Raw genomic sequence first — 14,303 nt, 5'->3', positions numbered from 1 at the left:
TACCATTTCTTCCAAAAAGGATGAACACATACTCTTCTAATACTAGAATTGATCGCCTACCTATTTTTCTGTATAATTAGAAGTATTACAGTAACTGTTTCTGTAGTTTTCATAAGCAAACAAATTATTCTTGCAATAATACACATTTATAGTTAAGTAGACTGATAGTTTCAACAAATAAGGCACAAGAAATTTCAATGACTTATACTTTTTAATGCAAAAAACCAGATATGAAAAGTCTCAATGTTATACCCTGATTTTATCACTTTAATAACAAATTAGATATGATGGTACCAACACAAACAAATAAGTGCAGGATGCCAGACAAAATACCGAATGAAGCAGGCTTCGAGTAACTGCCAAAGGTGACCAGCAGAATCTGTCCCAATATTTAAGCTGAAGCTGTACTTCAGTGACTCCCTGAAAATATACATGTATTTTTATGAGAGAAATTTTATTTTATGGGAGAGAAATAATTCAGGGTAAGTGTCATCATCACAAGATGAGAAAGGATCAATTATACACACCATTTTCACCTTGCCAAGAAATTATTTAACCAAAGGCCAAATATAACACAAGTGCCCTACATGGTTGTTGAACAAACGGTGACTATGAGCTCAAGGTATACATTAATCTCTACAGGTCACAGCATTGATAAACACAAGTCGGTTTTCTAACATTCTGAATATTCCTACAGGGCCCTTCTTGCAGAAATGCCCGAATATTCTGACAGTCAGCTTCACATTACTTCTGAGCCTGAAGAACACATAGCATGTCCTTGGTACAATGAAAAAGACCTACTCTGTCCAGTTCAGTGATTGAGCACCAACCTATGAACCAGATCACAGTTCGATTTCCAGTCAAGGCACATGTTCAGGTTGCAGGTTCAATCCCCATTAGGGGGCGTACAGAAGGCAGCCAATCAATGATTCTCTCTCATCATTGATGTCTCTCTCTCTCTGTCTCTCCCTCTGCCTTTCTCTCTGAAATACATATACATATACATATATATATATATACACATATTTACATATCTATATGTAAAAAAGACCTACTCATTAAAAAGCTTATGAAACCTAAGAATATCAAAATCAATGACAAAAAAAAAATTCTAAAATAAGGAGACCTGCAGTCTTTATCAGGAAACATATTAACAGTAAAAGACCAACTGTTTACTGTGCCTGGTAGAAATACTCCCTCCTTTAAGTCTGTAAATAGTGCCCTCCAAAAGATAACAATGAAAATCTCACATTTCTTTAAAAAATTATATAACAGTAAATTTAAAAATTCAAAGAAAAAAGACAATAAAAGGATATCATCACATTTCTTCTGGTATTCTGTTAACAAATTACTGCAACAAAGAAAAGAATTGTTATACTATGTTAAAACTATGTTTCAAAATATGCAAGGCACCTTTCTTCCCCCACAATAAATTTAATTATATATATGCAAACATGTACATATTATCTTAAATTCCTTAAAACACTGTATCAATATGAGTTTTTCATTTAAAAATCCCTTTGATCTAATTAATATCTTAGTCTATAAATTATGTGACTTCATTAGAATTAAAAAAAAAAAAATTAAATCTCACACCACAGCTATGAAATACTGTGAGGAAATTTGAGGCCCTCTCCTAAAACTAAGAAGGCTTTGAAGATATAAGACAGCTTTACAAAAATTGCCAGTTTAGCAAAAATCGCTTCCTAAGACATGAACGTTGTTGTAAAGACCAATAACAGAAGGTTAATGACGAGGACAGGATTTTCGTTACAATCAGCACAACACCATGTAGGCTTCAGAAGATAAACTCCAGTTCGCCTTTCAGGCTCAGGGGTCTAACATCGTCTCCCACTTCAGCTTGTCTGTCCAGGTCCATGAAGTTCAGCCAAACACATGAATATACTCACTCTGTATTAATAATTTTTTGCTTCAAGGTGATTAATGCTTCAACATATTCATTTAAATTCTGAAAGGAAAGAAAAAACACTAGTCAGGTACTTGTTTTTATATAAATTAATTTAAATATAATTTTAAGGTAGCATGTCATCTATATATATAAAACCCTAATATGCAAATAGACCGAACAGCAGAACCAAACAAACAGGTCGCAATGACATGTGCTGACCACCAGGGGGCATGCACTGAACATGGCAGGCATCAGCAGTGGGGGGATGGTGGAGCAGGTGCATCAGATCAAGGCGGGGCGCTGGTCACTGTCATTGGGGCAAGCCTCTGGTGGTTACTGAAAATTCTTTGCTCCCATGTGCCACGGTCCCCCCCCTCAACCCCCCCAGCACTTGCACCTACTGCCGACGCCAGCCCCACTCACATCTGCTGCTGGCGCCCAGCACCAGGCCCGATTGCTTGGTGCTGTCAGCAGGTGGGAGCAGCAGCTGCCAGCCCTGATCACCCCTCAGGGCTTCACCTCTCCCTGCTCCTGAGGCACAATAGGGGCCGGCAGCCACCACTCGCACCCGTTGATGGCGCTAAGCAATCGGGACCAGTGCCGGGCATCGGCAGCGGGTGCAAGCGGCGGCTCCAGTGCCAGCTGCAGGTGCAAGTGGGGCCGTCGCTGGCAGCGGGTGCAAGAGGCGACTGCCAGCCCCAACGGCCCCTGAGGGCTTATCCACGCCCCCACCCCCCCACCCCCACCCCCGCTCCTGAGGGACAATCGGGGCAGCAGTCACTGTTTGCACCCACTGACGGCACCAGCCCCAATCAGTCCATGCCATCAGCAGGTGCGAGCGGGGCGGGCGCCATCAGTGTGTGAGAGCTGCGGTGGCAGGAGCGGCGCTGCCAGCAGAGAGGGGACCGGGGGCCGTGGTGGGAGGGGCCGAGTGGGGGTGCAGAGGATGGGCCCCTGTGCCCACCGCAACCTCACGGCCCACAGTTCCTTTCAAAGTGCACAAATTCGTGCGGTGGGCCCCTAGTTTATCATAAAGCATAAACATGTTATTTACTGTTACATAAACACAGAAATATGTAAATCTATTATTTCCATTGTATATAACACACAAAAATATGCAGTGTGATCTTAAGCCCACACTGCCTCTCTCTGAATCTTTTACCTGAATGATGGAACTCTAAGAGCAAAGTAGTTAGTTGTACAGATGCTCTGACTGTGTGTACTTGATTTCAGTGTGGTGTACTCAGTTTACACTGCAAAACATCAACAAGCTTGGGAATCAGTGACACCAGATTCCTCTTAGCCAGCCGGTCCTCCCTCATCTAGCAGGAGCTTTGCTTTTGAAAAAAGTCTCCTCCTGGGACACTGTGAACACCTGGAACAGATGGACTACCTGTGACGGCGAACCTTTTGAGCTCCGCGTTTCAGCATTTTGAAAAACCCTAACTTAACTCTGGTGAAGTGTCGCATATAGAAATTTTTTGATATTTGCAACCATAGTAAAACAAAGACTTACATTTTTGATATTTATTTTATATATTTAAATGCCATTTAACAAAGAAAAATCAACCAAAAAAATGAGCTCGCGTGTCACGTCTGACACGCGTGTCATAGGTTCGCCATCACTGGACTAGACCAAGAACAGAGGAACCAGGTACACCTACGCACACTTGCCACCTGCTTCTCCTCCCCATTAAGCTCCCAGACAGTGGCAGCCAATCCTTTTGCTCTCCATGCAGGGACTTGAAACAATTTATCTGAGGACCTGAGGAACTCTAATCAGCCTGGAGATGAGATAAAGGTACTGACATCAGATAGTATTTAGTCAATAAATGGCCTATCCAGACCTCCTGCAATGAAACTCAGAAACTTGTAACATGAAAGAGAGACCAAAACAACCCAAAGAAACTTAGAATAAGCAAAAATTAAGAAAACTTCAAAAAAATTAATATGAACTGAGATAAATTATATTAAATTCATGAAACAAGAAATAATCAAGAACTTAGAAATTAAAATAAAAAGCTCTTAAAAAGTAAGACTATAAACACCCACTAGCATGGCTAAAATCAAAATGACAGGCAATAACAAGTGTTGGAGAGGATGTAGAGAAATTGGAGCCCTCATACATTGCTGGTAGAATATGAAATGGTGCAGCTGCTGTGGAAAATAGTTTGGCAATTCCTCAAAATGTTAAACAGAGTTAAGCATGTGATCCAGCAATTACACTCCTAGGTATATACCCATGAGAATTGAAAACACATGTTCAGGCCAAACTTGTACATTCTTATTTATAGCAGTATTATTCACACTAGCCAGAAAGTAAAAATAAACTCAATATTCATCAACTGATGAATGGATAAACAAAATGTCATACAGTCATACAACGTGGTCATTTGGCAATGAAAAGGAATGAATGATACAGGCTACAATATGGAAGAGACTTGAAAACATTATGCCAAGTAAAAGAAGCCAGTCACAAAAGGCTAGTTGCTGTATGATTCCATTCATATAAAATGTTCATAATAGGCAAGTCCAGAGGCAGGAAGTAGATTAATGGCTGGGGTGGAGGAGGTTAGGGGAGGACAGGGAATGACTGCTAATACAGGGTAGGGCAAGAGTAGGTTTACAGTTGTTCGTATAAAAAATAACACAATAATTAATAAGTAATACAAGAATAAACCCTGTTTCATGTACTCACAACTGTAAACCTACTTTTGCCCCACCCTGTATTGAAGAGGTTTCTTGGGGAGATACAGGGGTGTGTAGGTAAACCTATTTCACAATTACATAGCGGTGACAAGATTAGATAACTGTGAACATACTAAAAGCCACTGAATTGTACACATTAAAAGGTTTAATTTTATGGCATATGAATTATATCTCAAAAAAACTGTTATAATTAATGAAAAACAGGGACGCAAAAGTATAGACTTAATAATAAAGTTGAAAAACTGTCCCCCAAAATAAAGCAAACCACAGACATGGAAAAGAAAAAGAAAAACAATTAGAGTTTCAGTGTAAGAAGTTCACATGCCCAACAATTAGAGTTCTACAGGGAGAATAACAGAAAGATGGGGAGGCAATCAAAGAAATACTAATGTTCAAGAAAAAGATCCCAGAAATGAAGCCAGAAGTTCCCAAACTGAAAGGTCCCAAACCATGACACATCAATATAAAATTTCAGAATATCCGAGACAAAGCAAAGAGTCTATAGGAATCCTGAGAGAGAAAAACAAGTCATATACAAAGAATGTAGAATCGGAATGGCTTCAGACTTCAACAGCAGTCAAGAAATCTGGATACCTAGAAAGCAAGCCTTCAAAATTTCCTGAAAACAAATGAATTCTAAATAAAAGTCTATACAAACTAGCAAGCAATAGTGATAGTAAAATTGATATTTTCAAATCTGCAGTCTTCATAAACTTACTTCCCAGACATCCTTCCTCAGGGAGGTACTAAAAGATGTGAACAGACTTCACCAAAATCATGGACAAACCCATAGAGAACAATGTGGAGCACAGAGCGTAATTAAAGACTAGGAAGGCAGCTGAGTACCAGATCAGAGCTGAAGGCTCAGGAGGGAATTTTTCCCCTAATAAGAAAATGATACAGTATCTGCTTGAATGAAAGCTTTAAAAGGCAGAGAAGTGCAATTGAATGTACATAGTTGCTTTTCCTCATGCAGTTAAGTTACAATTTTTTGGAAAAAGTGATTTTTTCTCTTTTTCCATTCTGTTTCAAGTTTTTTGCTAATTGATCTCACTTTCCCCACGTTGCTTCCAGATGCCATCTGTAATGTAAAGTGCTATGCAAGAGACATTCCAGAGACCTCAGGCCTAGTGTCACACACAGCTGGATTCAAATTCCTGTTCCTCCACTTTCTGGCTAAGTGACCTTGGGCAAATTTACTTGACTTCTCCCTGCTTCAGAACCATTTCTAACTGCACAGAGAAGGAGACAGACACTAGGAGGTTACAAAACTGGCTTGCTATCAGGATTAAATAGGATGAGCCAAAGTGTTTAACCCAGCCCCCAGCATAAGTAAGCACTCCTTAACAATTTTAAGATGAAGAGGTTGAATTAAGGATATAATCATTAACCAGAGGAAACAAGAAAACACAAAAAAGGAAAGGTAATTGTAATTTACTCCAGAGCTTAGCTCTGAATAACATAGTTAGGTCAACTCCCATAGTGACCTAACTGAAATCCTAACTACACTGAGGATGGGGGTAGAGGGAGCAGAGAAGGGGTGCTCAGGTGTGGTGGGGTACAGGACAGAGAGAGAGCTCAATTCTCACCTTCCAAAATCAGAAATCAAATGACATGCCTAAAAATGAAAAACAAGTAGCCAACACAAGTCTGTTATTTTAACAATATGAAAGTTCATTATGAAACACACACTGTGCAAGTAATTAAAAGTGCTGTCTCTTGGAAAGGGGGAATTAGGGGAGCTAGGGAGTGGGGGCTGTCTTACCAAATCTTATATATCTAGCTGTCTCTCTAAACTGTGTTCATATAAAAACAAATAAAATACTAATAAAAACAAAAACCTAAATTCACAAAACATAGCATTATATAAGAAAAAACGTAACATACTAAATGAACATGACTTCTTGGTTTCCTACAGCATCCTAGTCCCTGACTTATTTTTTCTCCTAAGGCCTGGTAGGGTGGCAGTTCAAAGCTGGTCAGATACAGCAGTGTCCTAATAAAACATTCTATTTTCTTCAATCTGATTCAAATGTCACTGATGGGTGCAGCCAAGGTCTCCAACTAATGAATCTTGGAGTTGTGAACACTGAGCGGTCTGAATCTAGGTGGGGGGCCCTTGGAGCCCCCTCCTGACCCACATTCACTCTCAGGGGTATGCGCAGAGCCCTATTACCCTGCATCCAAGGAAGGAAGCAAGGTTCAGGCTACTCTTCCTCCTCCAGGAAAAGTGAAGGTGGTTGGTTTCTTTGATTATTGCTTTTCTCCCAGCAGCCCTGCTCTCTTCTGAATTTCTATTCCGGTGTCTATTGGAAGGCTCAGATTTACTCTCAATTCTCTCTCCTCTCCTTCCACAATTGCCAGCTTTTGTTTTTGTCTGCTCTCTGGGTGAGTTTCTCAAGCAATGCTTTATATTTACTCACTGGGCCACTAACAAATCCAAGAGGAACCCATTACTCGGACTTTCCGTTCCCCATTCATTCCTTTTCTATAGTGTACTGTTTTAAGTTTATCTATACAATCTCCCCTGAATGTCACTGTGAATATGCAACAGTGGAGAAAAAGAAATCCCCTCTGTGCTTTCTACCTTCCCTTCCCTTCTGTGGAAGTGGAATCAACACAGTGACTGAGCACGGAAGATGTGAGGAGCAGGCAGCAGGACAGCCCTGGCAAGGAGCAAGCCAGCTGGCCTGGCTGAGGTAGATTACAAAATAATGACACTAAATAAGTAAAACCTATGGGTACACAGCAAATAAGTAAATAGATAACTTGGGGAAGAGTAAATTATGTGTCACTACTACTCTAACACTATCATTTGGGGTGGGAAAAATTCTTAGTTGGGGGAGCAGTCCAGTCAGTTCACCCTAGATGTTTGGCAGCATTCTGGCCCTACTCACTAGCTAGCCAGAGCACCCCAAGTTGTGCACAAGAAAAGTTCCCACATCGGGCCTGAGACTGCTATCCTTACAAAAACCTGCTTGCAAGGTTGGAGTCTGGGAACTTGGAATTCTGGAGGGTTCCCACCCCATCCTTTCTGCCTGGTCTTCCATTGCCCTTACCTTTGACTTTTTGTGCCTAATCAATCACAAACTACTTTCTCCCCTCCAAGCCTCTGCACATGAAATGTTCCTATCCAGAATATTTTCCTTACATCTCTTCCCTCTTAATTAGGTACAAATCATTTTTCAGACCTGTCTAGGTTCACTTCCTCTTACAAAGCCTTCAGTTGTCCCTCCTAGATGCTCAACATACCCTGTACATCACCCAACACAGTACTTACTGCATTATGTTTATAGTCTGGTTGCTTTCTCACTCATCTGTAACCTCACCTAGAACACAAGCTCCATGCCTCTTCTGCTCCTGACTGTATTCCAAAATATACCATGGCACCACAGATGCAGTGATGCTCAATAAATGTTTGCTAAATGAATAAATAACAATTCTGTGAGCACCCCTGTAATATAACCATTTACAAATCAATATCTATGGGGGCATATGTGTGAAGCTCCAAATTATGAAGTTCAACCATTGGCAATTATCAATGGGAGTCCAGCACAAGTTTATGTAAATGACAGGCTCAAATCTATTCTGAAGCTATCTAGTTACTTTAGCTAAACAGTATAAACATATGCTTCAAATTCTCATCTGGACCCCCAAGAGTTAAAATGTTTGGCTTTGCAATGAATGAAACTGGTAAGAAAAAAAAAGGGGGGGGGGGAGGAGTGCTTCTCCTTCATAAGAATAAAGACTTATGGCAGCTTAACTTAAAACCACTCAATTTAAGACTTCTTTACTTGTGCATAGTATTATCAGAGTAAGGTTCATTTTGGCTTATAACTAACAAAGTTTGACAACCCATATGGACATTAAACTACAGATCCCTCATGAACCATTGCAATCAGGGTAAGAAAAGAAAGATAAGGTAATATGTGAGACTGTTAAGGTAATATGCATTTTGTAAAAAAATGCATAAAATGTGGTCATCTATACATTTCTGAATCAAGCAGGCACACTATCTATTCAACCACTAAGAAAAAGAGGACAGGGAGGAAATGAAGGGAGATTTCCAATGTAAACAAACAACTGTTCAACTCAGGACAGGAACAGTTTGAGTCCCCATTACAGCTCAGGATGAAGTCACAGCACTGGGCAAAGGCCTCCTGCAGGGAAGGTGCTTGTAATATACTGTACATTTTCTAAAAGATCCAGAGTTTCAGTGTGATAAAACTACACAGTGGGATTATTTTCTCTCTGCATGGAACCTCTTAAGTTTCTCTCTTGCATGACCTTTGACTAGAACACGGAATTTGCTGTAGTAAAGATGCAGAAACATCTTTCCTAAGGTAGTTACTGACCTCTCGCTGACAAATGCAATTGCCTGTTCTCAATTCTCATGCTTTCCAAAACTGATTTCCTATATACTTCCTATTGAACTATCTTATCTTTATCTGTTTCTCCTTTTCTCACCATTCCATGCTCAACTTTGTCACCACCCAACTACTTTTTCTTCACAGAATGCTCACGATAGCATCTAGTCCACGAAGGTTTTCAAAGTGGTTTTTTTTTTTCAAGTGACAGAACATACTCCTCCATTCTTCCATTCCCATCTCTCCCCAAATAAAATTCTTACAATGAAACCAGCACCCACCTAACCTAGCCTCTTCTCGACTTTCTTGGATCTATGGTAGGGTGCCCTGGAGGCACTGTGCTTCACAAACAACAAATGTGAAAACAGTTGAAATTCTCCAGTTCTGAAGTCATTCCAAAACGTCAGCCCCACATTCCTTATACCTGTGGTGCCTCGGTTTCACTTTCTCCTGCCTCTCAGATTTTAAATCTCTGCGCCTTCTACTCCCTAATTTGAGATCTGTCCATTCTGCAGTTGCTCATAATCAGAACCTCTCTCTCCTCCAGGCCCAGGCTCAGGAAATTTCAATTAATCTGGGCTTTTATTATCACTAGTATGCATTAGTAAAATAATTTACCAGAGCTAGTTGCACCTCCTCCATCCATCCACCCTGAATACCACCACCTGTTATTTTTACTATAAGCACTGCTCTTGTGTGGTAGCTATGCAAAACCCTTCACCACTCCATAATGCTGACAGAAATAAGAACAAAATATTAAGGTGGTAACCATTCAAGGTCCTCTATAATCCGCCACGAATCTATTTTTCCATTCGTACTTTGCAATATTAAAGACTTGTTCCAGACACTCTAATCACCCTCTTCCCCTAAAAAGGCATTTCAAACAACAGAAAACCCAAATGCAAAAGTGTATCCAGATCTAGGAAAAAGGCCTTCAAACTAAGGCCCTTTGCCTGTTTTTGTAAATATTTTGATGGAACACACGAGCACATTCCTTTAGTACTGCCTGTGGCTGCTTTTACACTATAATGGCAGAGCTGACAGTCATGAACAAGACCACCACCCACACCACCAAATATTTATGATCCTGCTCTTTACAGAAAAAGTCTGCTGACACCTGGGTTTAGAGATTTAACATAATTACTCCTATTGCTGTTTTGAGAACCAACAGTGGGAATGTGCCAAGGGTGGAAGGAGGGAGACTCCTTAGGTCCTAAGGCTTAGGAGACGACTGAAATAATCTCCGGGCCATAGGTTATAGTGGTTCACCCGTGTGGAGGCAGTGGGGATTGAGAGAAGTGAACGGATAACAAAGGCAGAGCCAATAGGACCAGCTGATAGATTGGAGGCAAGTTTGAGAGAAAGAGAGGAACTAAGAATGGCATCTAGTTTCTGGCCTAAGCAACCAGGAGGATACAGTTGCTACATTTAAGCAAGATGGGGACTACTACGCAGCCCATGTGGCCCAGTGGTTGAGCGTCCACCCATGAACCAGGAGGTCAAGGTTCAATTCCATCAAGGCACATGTTTGGGTTACGGACTCCATCCCCAGTAGGGGGTGTGCAGAAGGCAGCTGATTCTCATAATTGATGTTTCTATCTCTCCCGCTCTCCCTTCCTCTCTCTGAAATCAATAAAAACATATCAAAAAAAAGATGGGATTATGGGTAGACCAGATTTCTGAAGGAAGATCAGAGACACAACTGCAAAGAATAATTCACAGCAGTTGCTTTCCTTTACAAAAGCCTCCAATGAAACTATTCTTTCAGAGTATAAGTAAAAATCCTCGCAATGGCTACAAGGCATAATCAGGCTCTCCTTTTCGTGACTTCATCAGATTCCCGACTGCTACAGATTGGGTCCCACAAAAAATTAATATGTTGAAATTTAATCTCCAATGTGATGGAATTTGGACTTGTGGGCCTTTGTGAGGTGATTAAGTCATGAGGGCAGAGCCCTCATGAATGGAATCATGTCCTTATAAAAGAGACCCCGGAGTACTCTCTTCTCCCTTCTGCCATGCGAGGACACAGGCAGAAAACAGTCATAAACCAGGAATCAGACCTTACCAGCACCAAATCTGCTGGTGCCTTGGTCTTAGACTTCCCAGCCACCAGCACTGTGAGAAATAAATTTGTTACTTATAGGCCAACCAGTCTATGGTACTGTTATAGCAACCCCAAACAGATGACGACACCAACATTCACTCCACTCCAGATACCTGGTCTCCTTGCTATTCTCCAGCACACGGAGCAAGCTCCTGTGTCAGGCCTCCACACCAGATTTTACCACTATCTGGGATGCTTTTCTCCCAAGCTCTCTACAGAGCTTACTCTCTCACCCCTGCCCCAACCCCGCTCAAGCACAACCTTTCCTGTGAGGCCTTCTCAACACTCCTTAATTACCCCAGCCATTGGTCCCTTCCTCCCCCACTTGTCATCCCCTCTTCTCTGCTTAATTTGTCTCCAATGTATTTATTACCTTCTCATGTAACTTGATTAATGTCTCCTATCCCCACCTCCTAGAATGGAAGCTCCACGAGAGCAAGGGTATTTGTCTCCATGCCCCCTCCCCCCGCCCTGCTGTAATCACTCTGCCTGAAACACAGCACCTGATCAATAAATATTTGAATGAACTGGCGCAAAGGATAGAATTTATTAATGATTCGAGATAATTTCACCCATGTTCCCAGGATTTGAGAGTCAAAAAATTAAATCACGTTGCAAATGCCTTATATACAACTCAATTCAGTGATTTTAGTAGTTCTCCAATTCCAGAGTGGCAGTGCAGAACTCCCTTTTCTCCCTCCCCTGCTCTCAACAATTAAAACGTCTGAGATCAGGTCATAGATCACACACACACTCACACACACACCTTTCCTTAGTGGCCTATTAGTCCTACGGTCCTTTTTGGTCTCGTTTCATCAGTACTGTATTCTCCCCTCTGCACCGTGCCCACGCCACGTTCTGCTCCTCAAAACCACTGTGCTCCTTCTCACTTCATAACCTTTCCACCTGTGAACCCCTCTATTTAGAAAGCTCCTCCCACACCGAGTCTATCTAGCCTGCTGCTTTCCATCAAAATCTCCCCATGCCACCTCAGCCAAGAGACAAGCCCACCATTTCAACTCCTCCTTTACTTCCTTTCTGGGACTCAGGACCTTATAAAGCCTTACTTGCACACGTACATCTTACAAATGAGAGCAGATCTGACCCATTTTGTTCACCGCTGTGCGTCCCTCGCACCTACACCACCATAGAAAACAGATGGTGATTTCATCACATCCCGTAGGTGAAGGTGGACAGCTCCACTCCGCTGGGAAAGACGCTGACAGTAGGAAGTGAAAAGAGCCACCGACATCCGACAACTAGGAGGGTCCGGCTGGAAACCAGTGCTTGGGGCGATCCCACTACTTCGCTAGACCTGGAGCCACACACTAGCAACTCCTGTCATCACGGTGCCGGACCGTCCACGCCGCCGTTAGACTTCCAAGACCTGCATGCCATTCGTCGCACAAGAGCCTGCCTCCAGGCAAGAAGTATTTACAGACGGGCCAGAACAAGCAAAAACCTTAACCTTGATCCTATCACTCACGGACCTAAATGTAAGCCCTGGGGAGCCTGAGGCTGGGTAAGCGGTGGAGGGGGCCCTCCAGAACTCGCTTACTCCCCCGCCCCCCACCGCATCCCCGAATATGAATCCAGGGTTCCAATCCCAAATAAAGCAAAGGAAGCCGTTCCCAAAACAACTGCAGCAAAAGAGAAGGGAGAACCGGGGGGGAGAGGGGGTGCAGGAAGAACCGACGGACGGAGGCGGGGTGATGGGGGGTGGGGGCAGGGAAGCTTCCGCCCAGCCCCGCGCGTCCCAGCGCGCCCACCGAGCCCCCCCGCGACCTCGGCTCCGGGAAGGCGCCGCACCTGCTGCAGGGAAGCGCAGCCCTGACACCGCGAGAGATCCGCCGCCCCAGGCGCCGCCGAGTGGGTCTCGCCCGGCATCATGGTGCCGCCGCCGGGCCCGGTGGGCCCGCTCGCCTCAGGGACCCGCGGCCTTGGCCCTGCACTGCTTCTGCTGACGTCGCCGGGGCCGCCGCCTGCCAGGCCGCTTCCCGCCGTGTTCGGGCGGGTCCATCCGTGCACAGAGGTCCCCGTGGAGCGGACCAAAGGCTCTCCCAGCCAGAGCTGCCCCGGGCACTAGAGAGAAACGCTCCCCGGTGCGGCCCCCGACGCGACGCTGCACGGCCAGGACCCGCCCCGCCCTAGCTCGCCCCGCCCCTCGTCACGGCATGTAGCTGCCTAAGGTAGCGCCTGAGCAAAATAAGGGCCCAGCCCTGCCGATGCGGCGGGGACCACGCCCACGGAGGAAAAGTCAGGGATAGCAGAGGCATCGGAGGTGCCCTCCCTGTACCGTGTACTGGTCCCTATTGTATTGCCGGCCTGCTGCGTGACAGACTTCCCATGGGCACCTAAAACATTAAACGAAAGGGGGAGGGGCGGACCTTCGATGACGTCATTTAAGGCGCCTCCCACCCTGGAAGGACCCCACCCTGCCCAGGTCTGTGTGCGATTTATAACTAGAAGGAGCGGTGCAGTCCGAGTCCGGCCAGGTCCGGGGGCAGCGGGGTGACTACAGTTCCCGAAGGTCCGCGCGGCTTTCAGGGCCCGGTCGGTTCCTCCCGCCACGCCGGGTGTGCCGGATCGCCTAGTCGCGGCCTTCGATGCCCTGGGCCCTCTCTTCCCCCAGGAATGTTTTTTTATCTCCGGGCAGCTCCCCCTGCCTGCTGTGCGGCTGTGATCCACTTGCTGTCCAACACCCCGCTCCCTCCTGGGGCTGGTCTCCAGACCCATCCCTGCGACCCCCCCACCGCTCAGGGTGCATAGCCAGCCTCTACCCAGTCCCACTGAATACCTCTTGGGAGGGGGCACACACACAGAATCCTCCCCGCTGGCCGCCGTTACTGGATAAATCCCGGCTGGAATCCTTTTGTTTGAACTGCGGTTTCTGTGTCTCCAATCCCTTGTCTCCATCCCTACTATCAGAGCCCAACCTGGCTTCCAGAGTCTATAGTTAGAGTCTAAATTCTCAGCATTCAATGCAAGCATTGCGTGTGTTAAGTAGACCTGCAGACTTGACCAGCTTCTTCTCCTAAGAGTCCTTAGTATGGAAATTGCAACTGGAAACTCCCCTCCCAAGAAAGCAGCCCGGATTTCTTCCCTTGCTTACACATTCGGGCTGACAGCTAGGTTCCCTGTCTTTGACACCTAAGGTCGTCCAGGTCCTGACTGAGAAAGTCCGCTGACTGATCCACTTACCCGAAAGCAG

The 14,303-nt window shown here is 44.3% G+C and overlaps 1 protein-coding gene across 6 annotated transcripts in view; it reads right to left on the bottom strand.

Annotated features, from left to right (window-relative positions):
* ICE1 (interactor of little elongation complex ELL subunit 1) overlaps positions 1–13,229 on the bottom strand; it is a 56,535-nt gene extending 43,306 nt beyond the window's left edge. For 5 of the 6 annotated variants that reach the window (XM_059694661.1, XM_059694662.1, XM_059694664.1 and 2 more), the window contains exons 1-3: positions 12,902–13,228; positions 1,911–1,969; positions 1,317–1,351 (exon numbers count right to left, since the gene is read on the bottom strand). In XM_059694661.1, the coding sequence (XP_059550644.1) occupies positions 1,317–1,351; positions 1,911–1,969; positions 12,902–12,982 (175 nt within the window). In that variant the 5' untranslated portion in view covers positions 12,983–13,228. Of the gene's footprint in view, positions 1–1,316; positions 1,352–1,910; positions 1,970–12,901 lie in introns of all 6 variants that reach the window. The other variant, XM_059694667.1, reaches the window with a different exon arrangement.
* Between the last annotated feature and the right edge of the window lie 1,074 nt (positions 13,230–14,303).

This window comes from Myotis daubentonii, chromosome 4, assembly GCF_963259705.1.
Source record: "Myotis daubentonii chromosome 4, mMyoDau2.1, whole genome shotgun sequence".
NCBI classification, from domain to species: Eukaryota; Metazoa; Chordata; class Mammalia; order Chiroptera; family Vespertilionidae; genus Myotis; species Myotis daubentonii.
The sequence above is the reverse complement of the archived record's forward strand: the minus strand, read 5'-3'. Positions and strand labels throughout refer to the sequence as shown.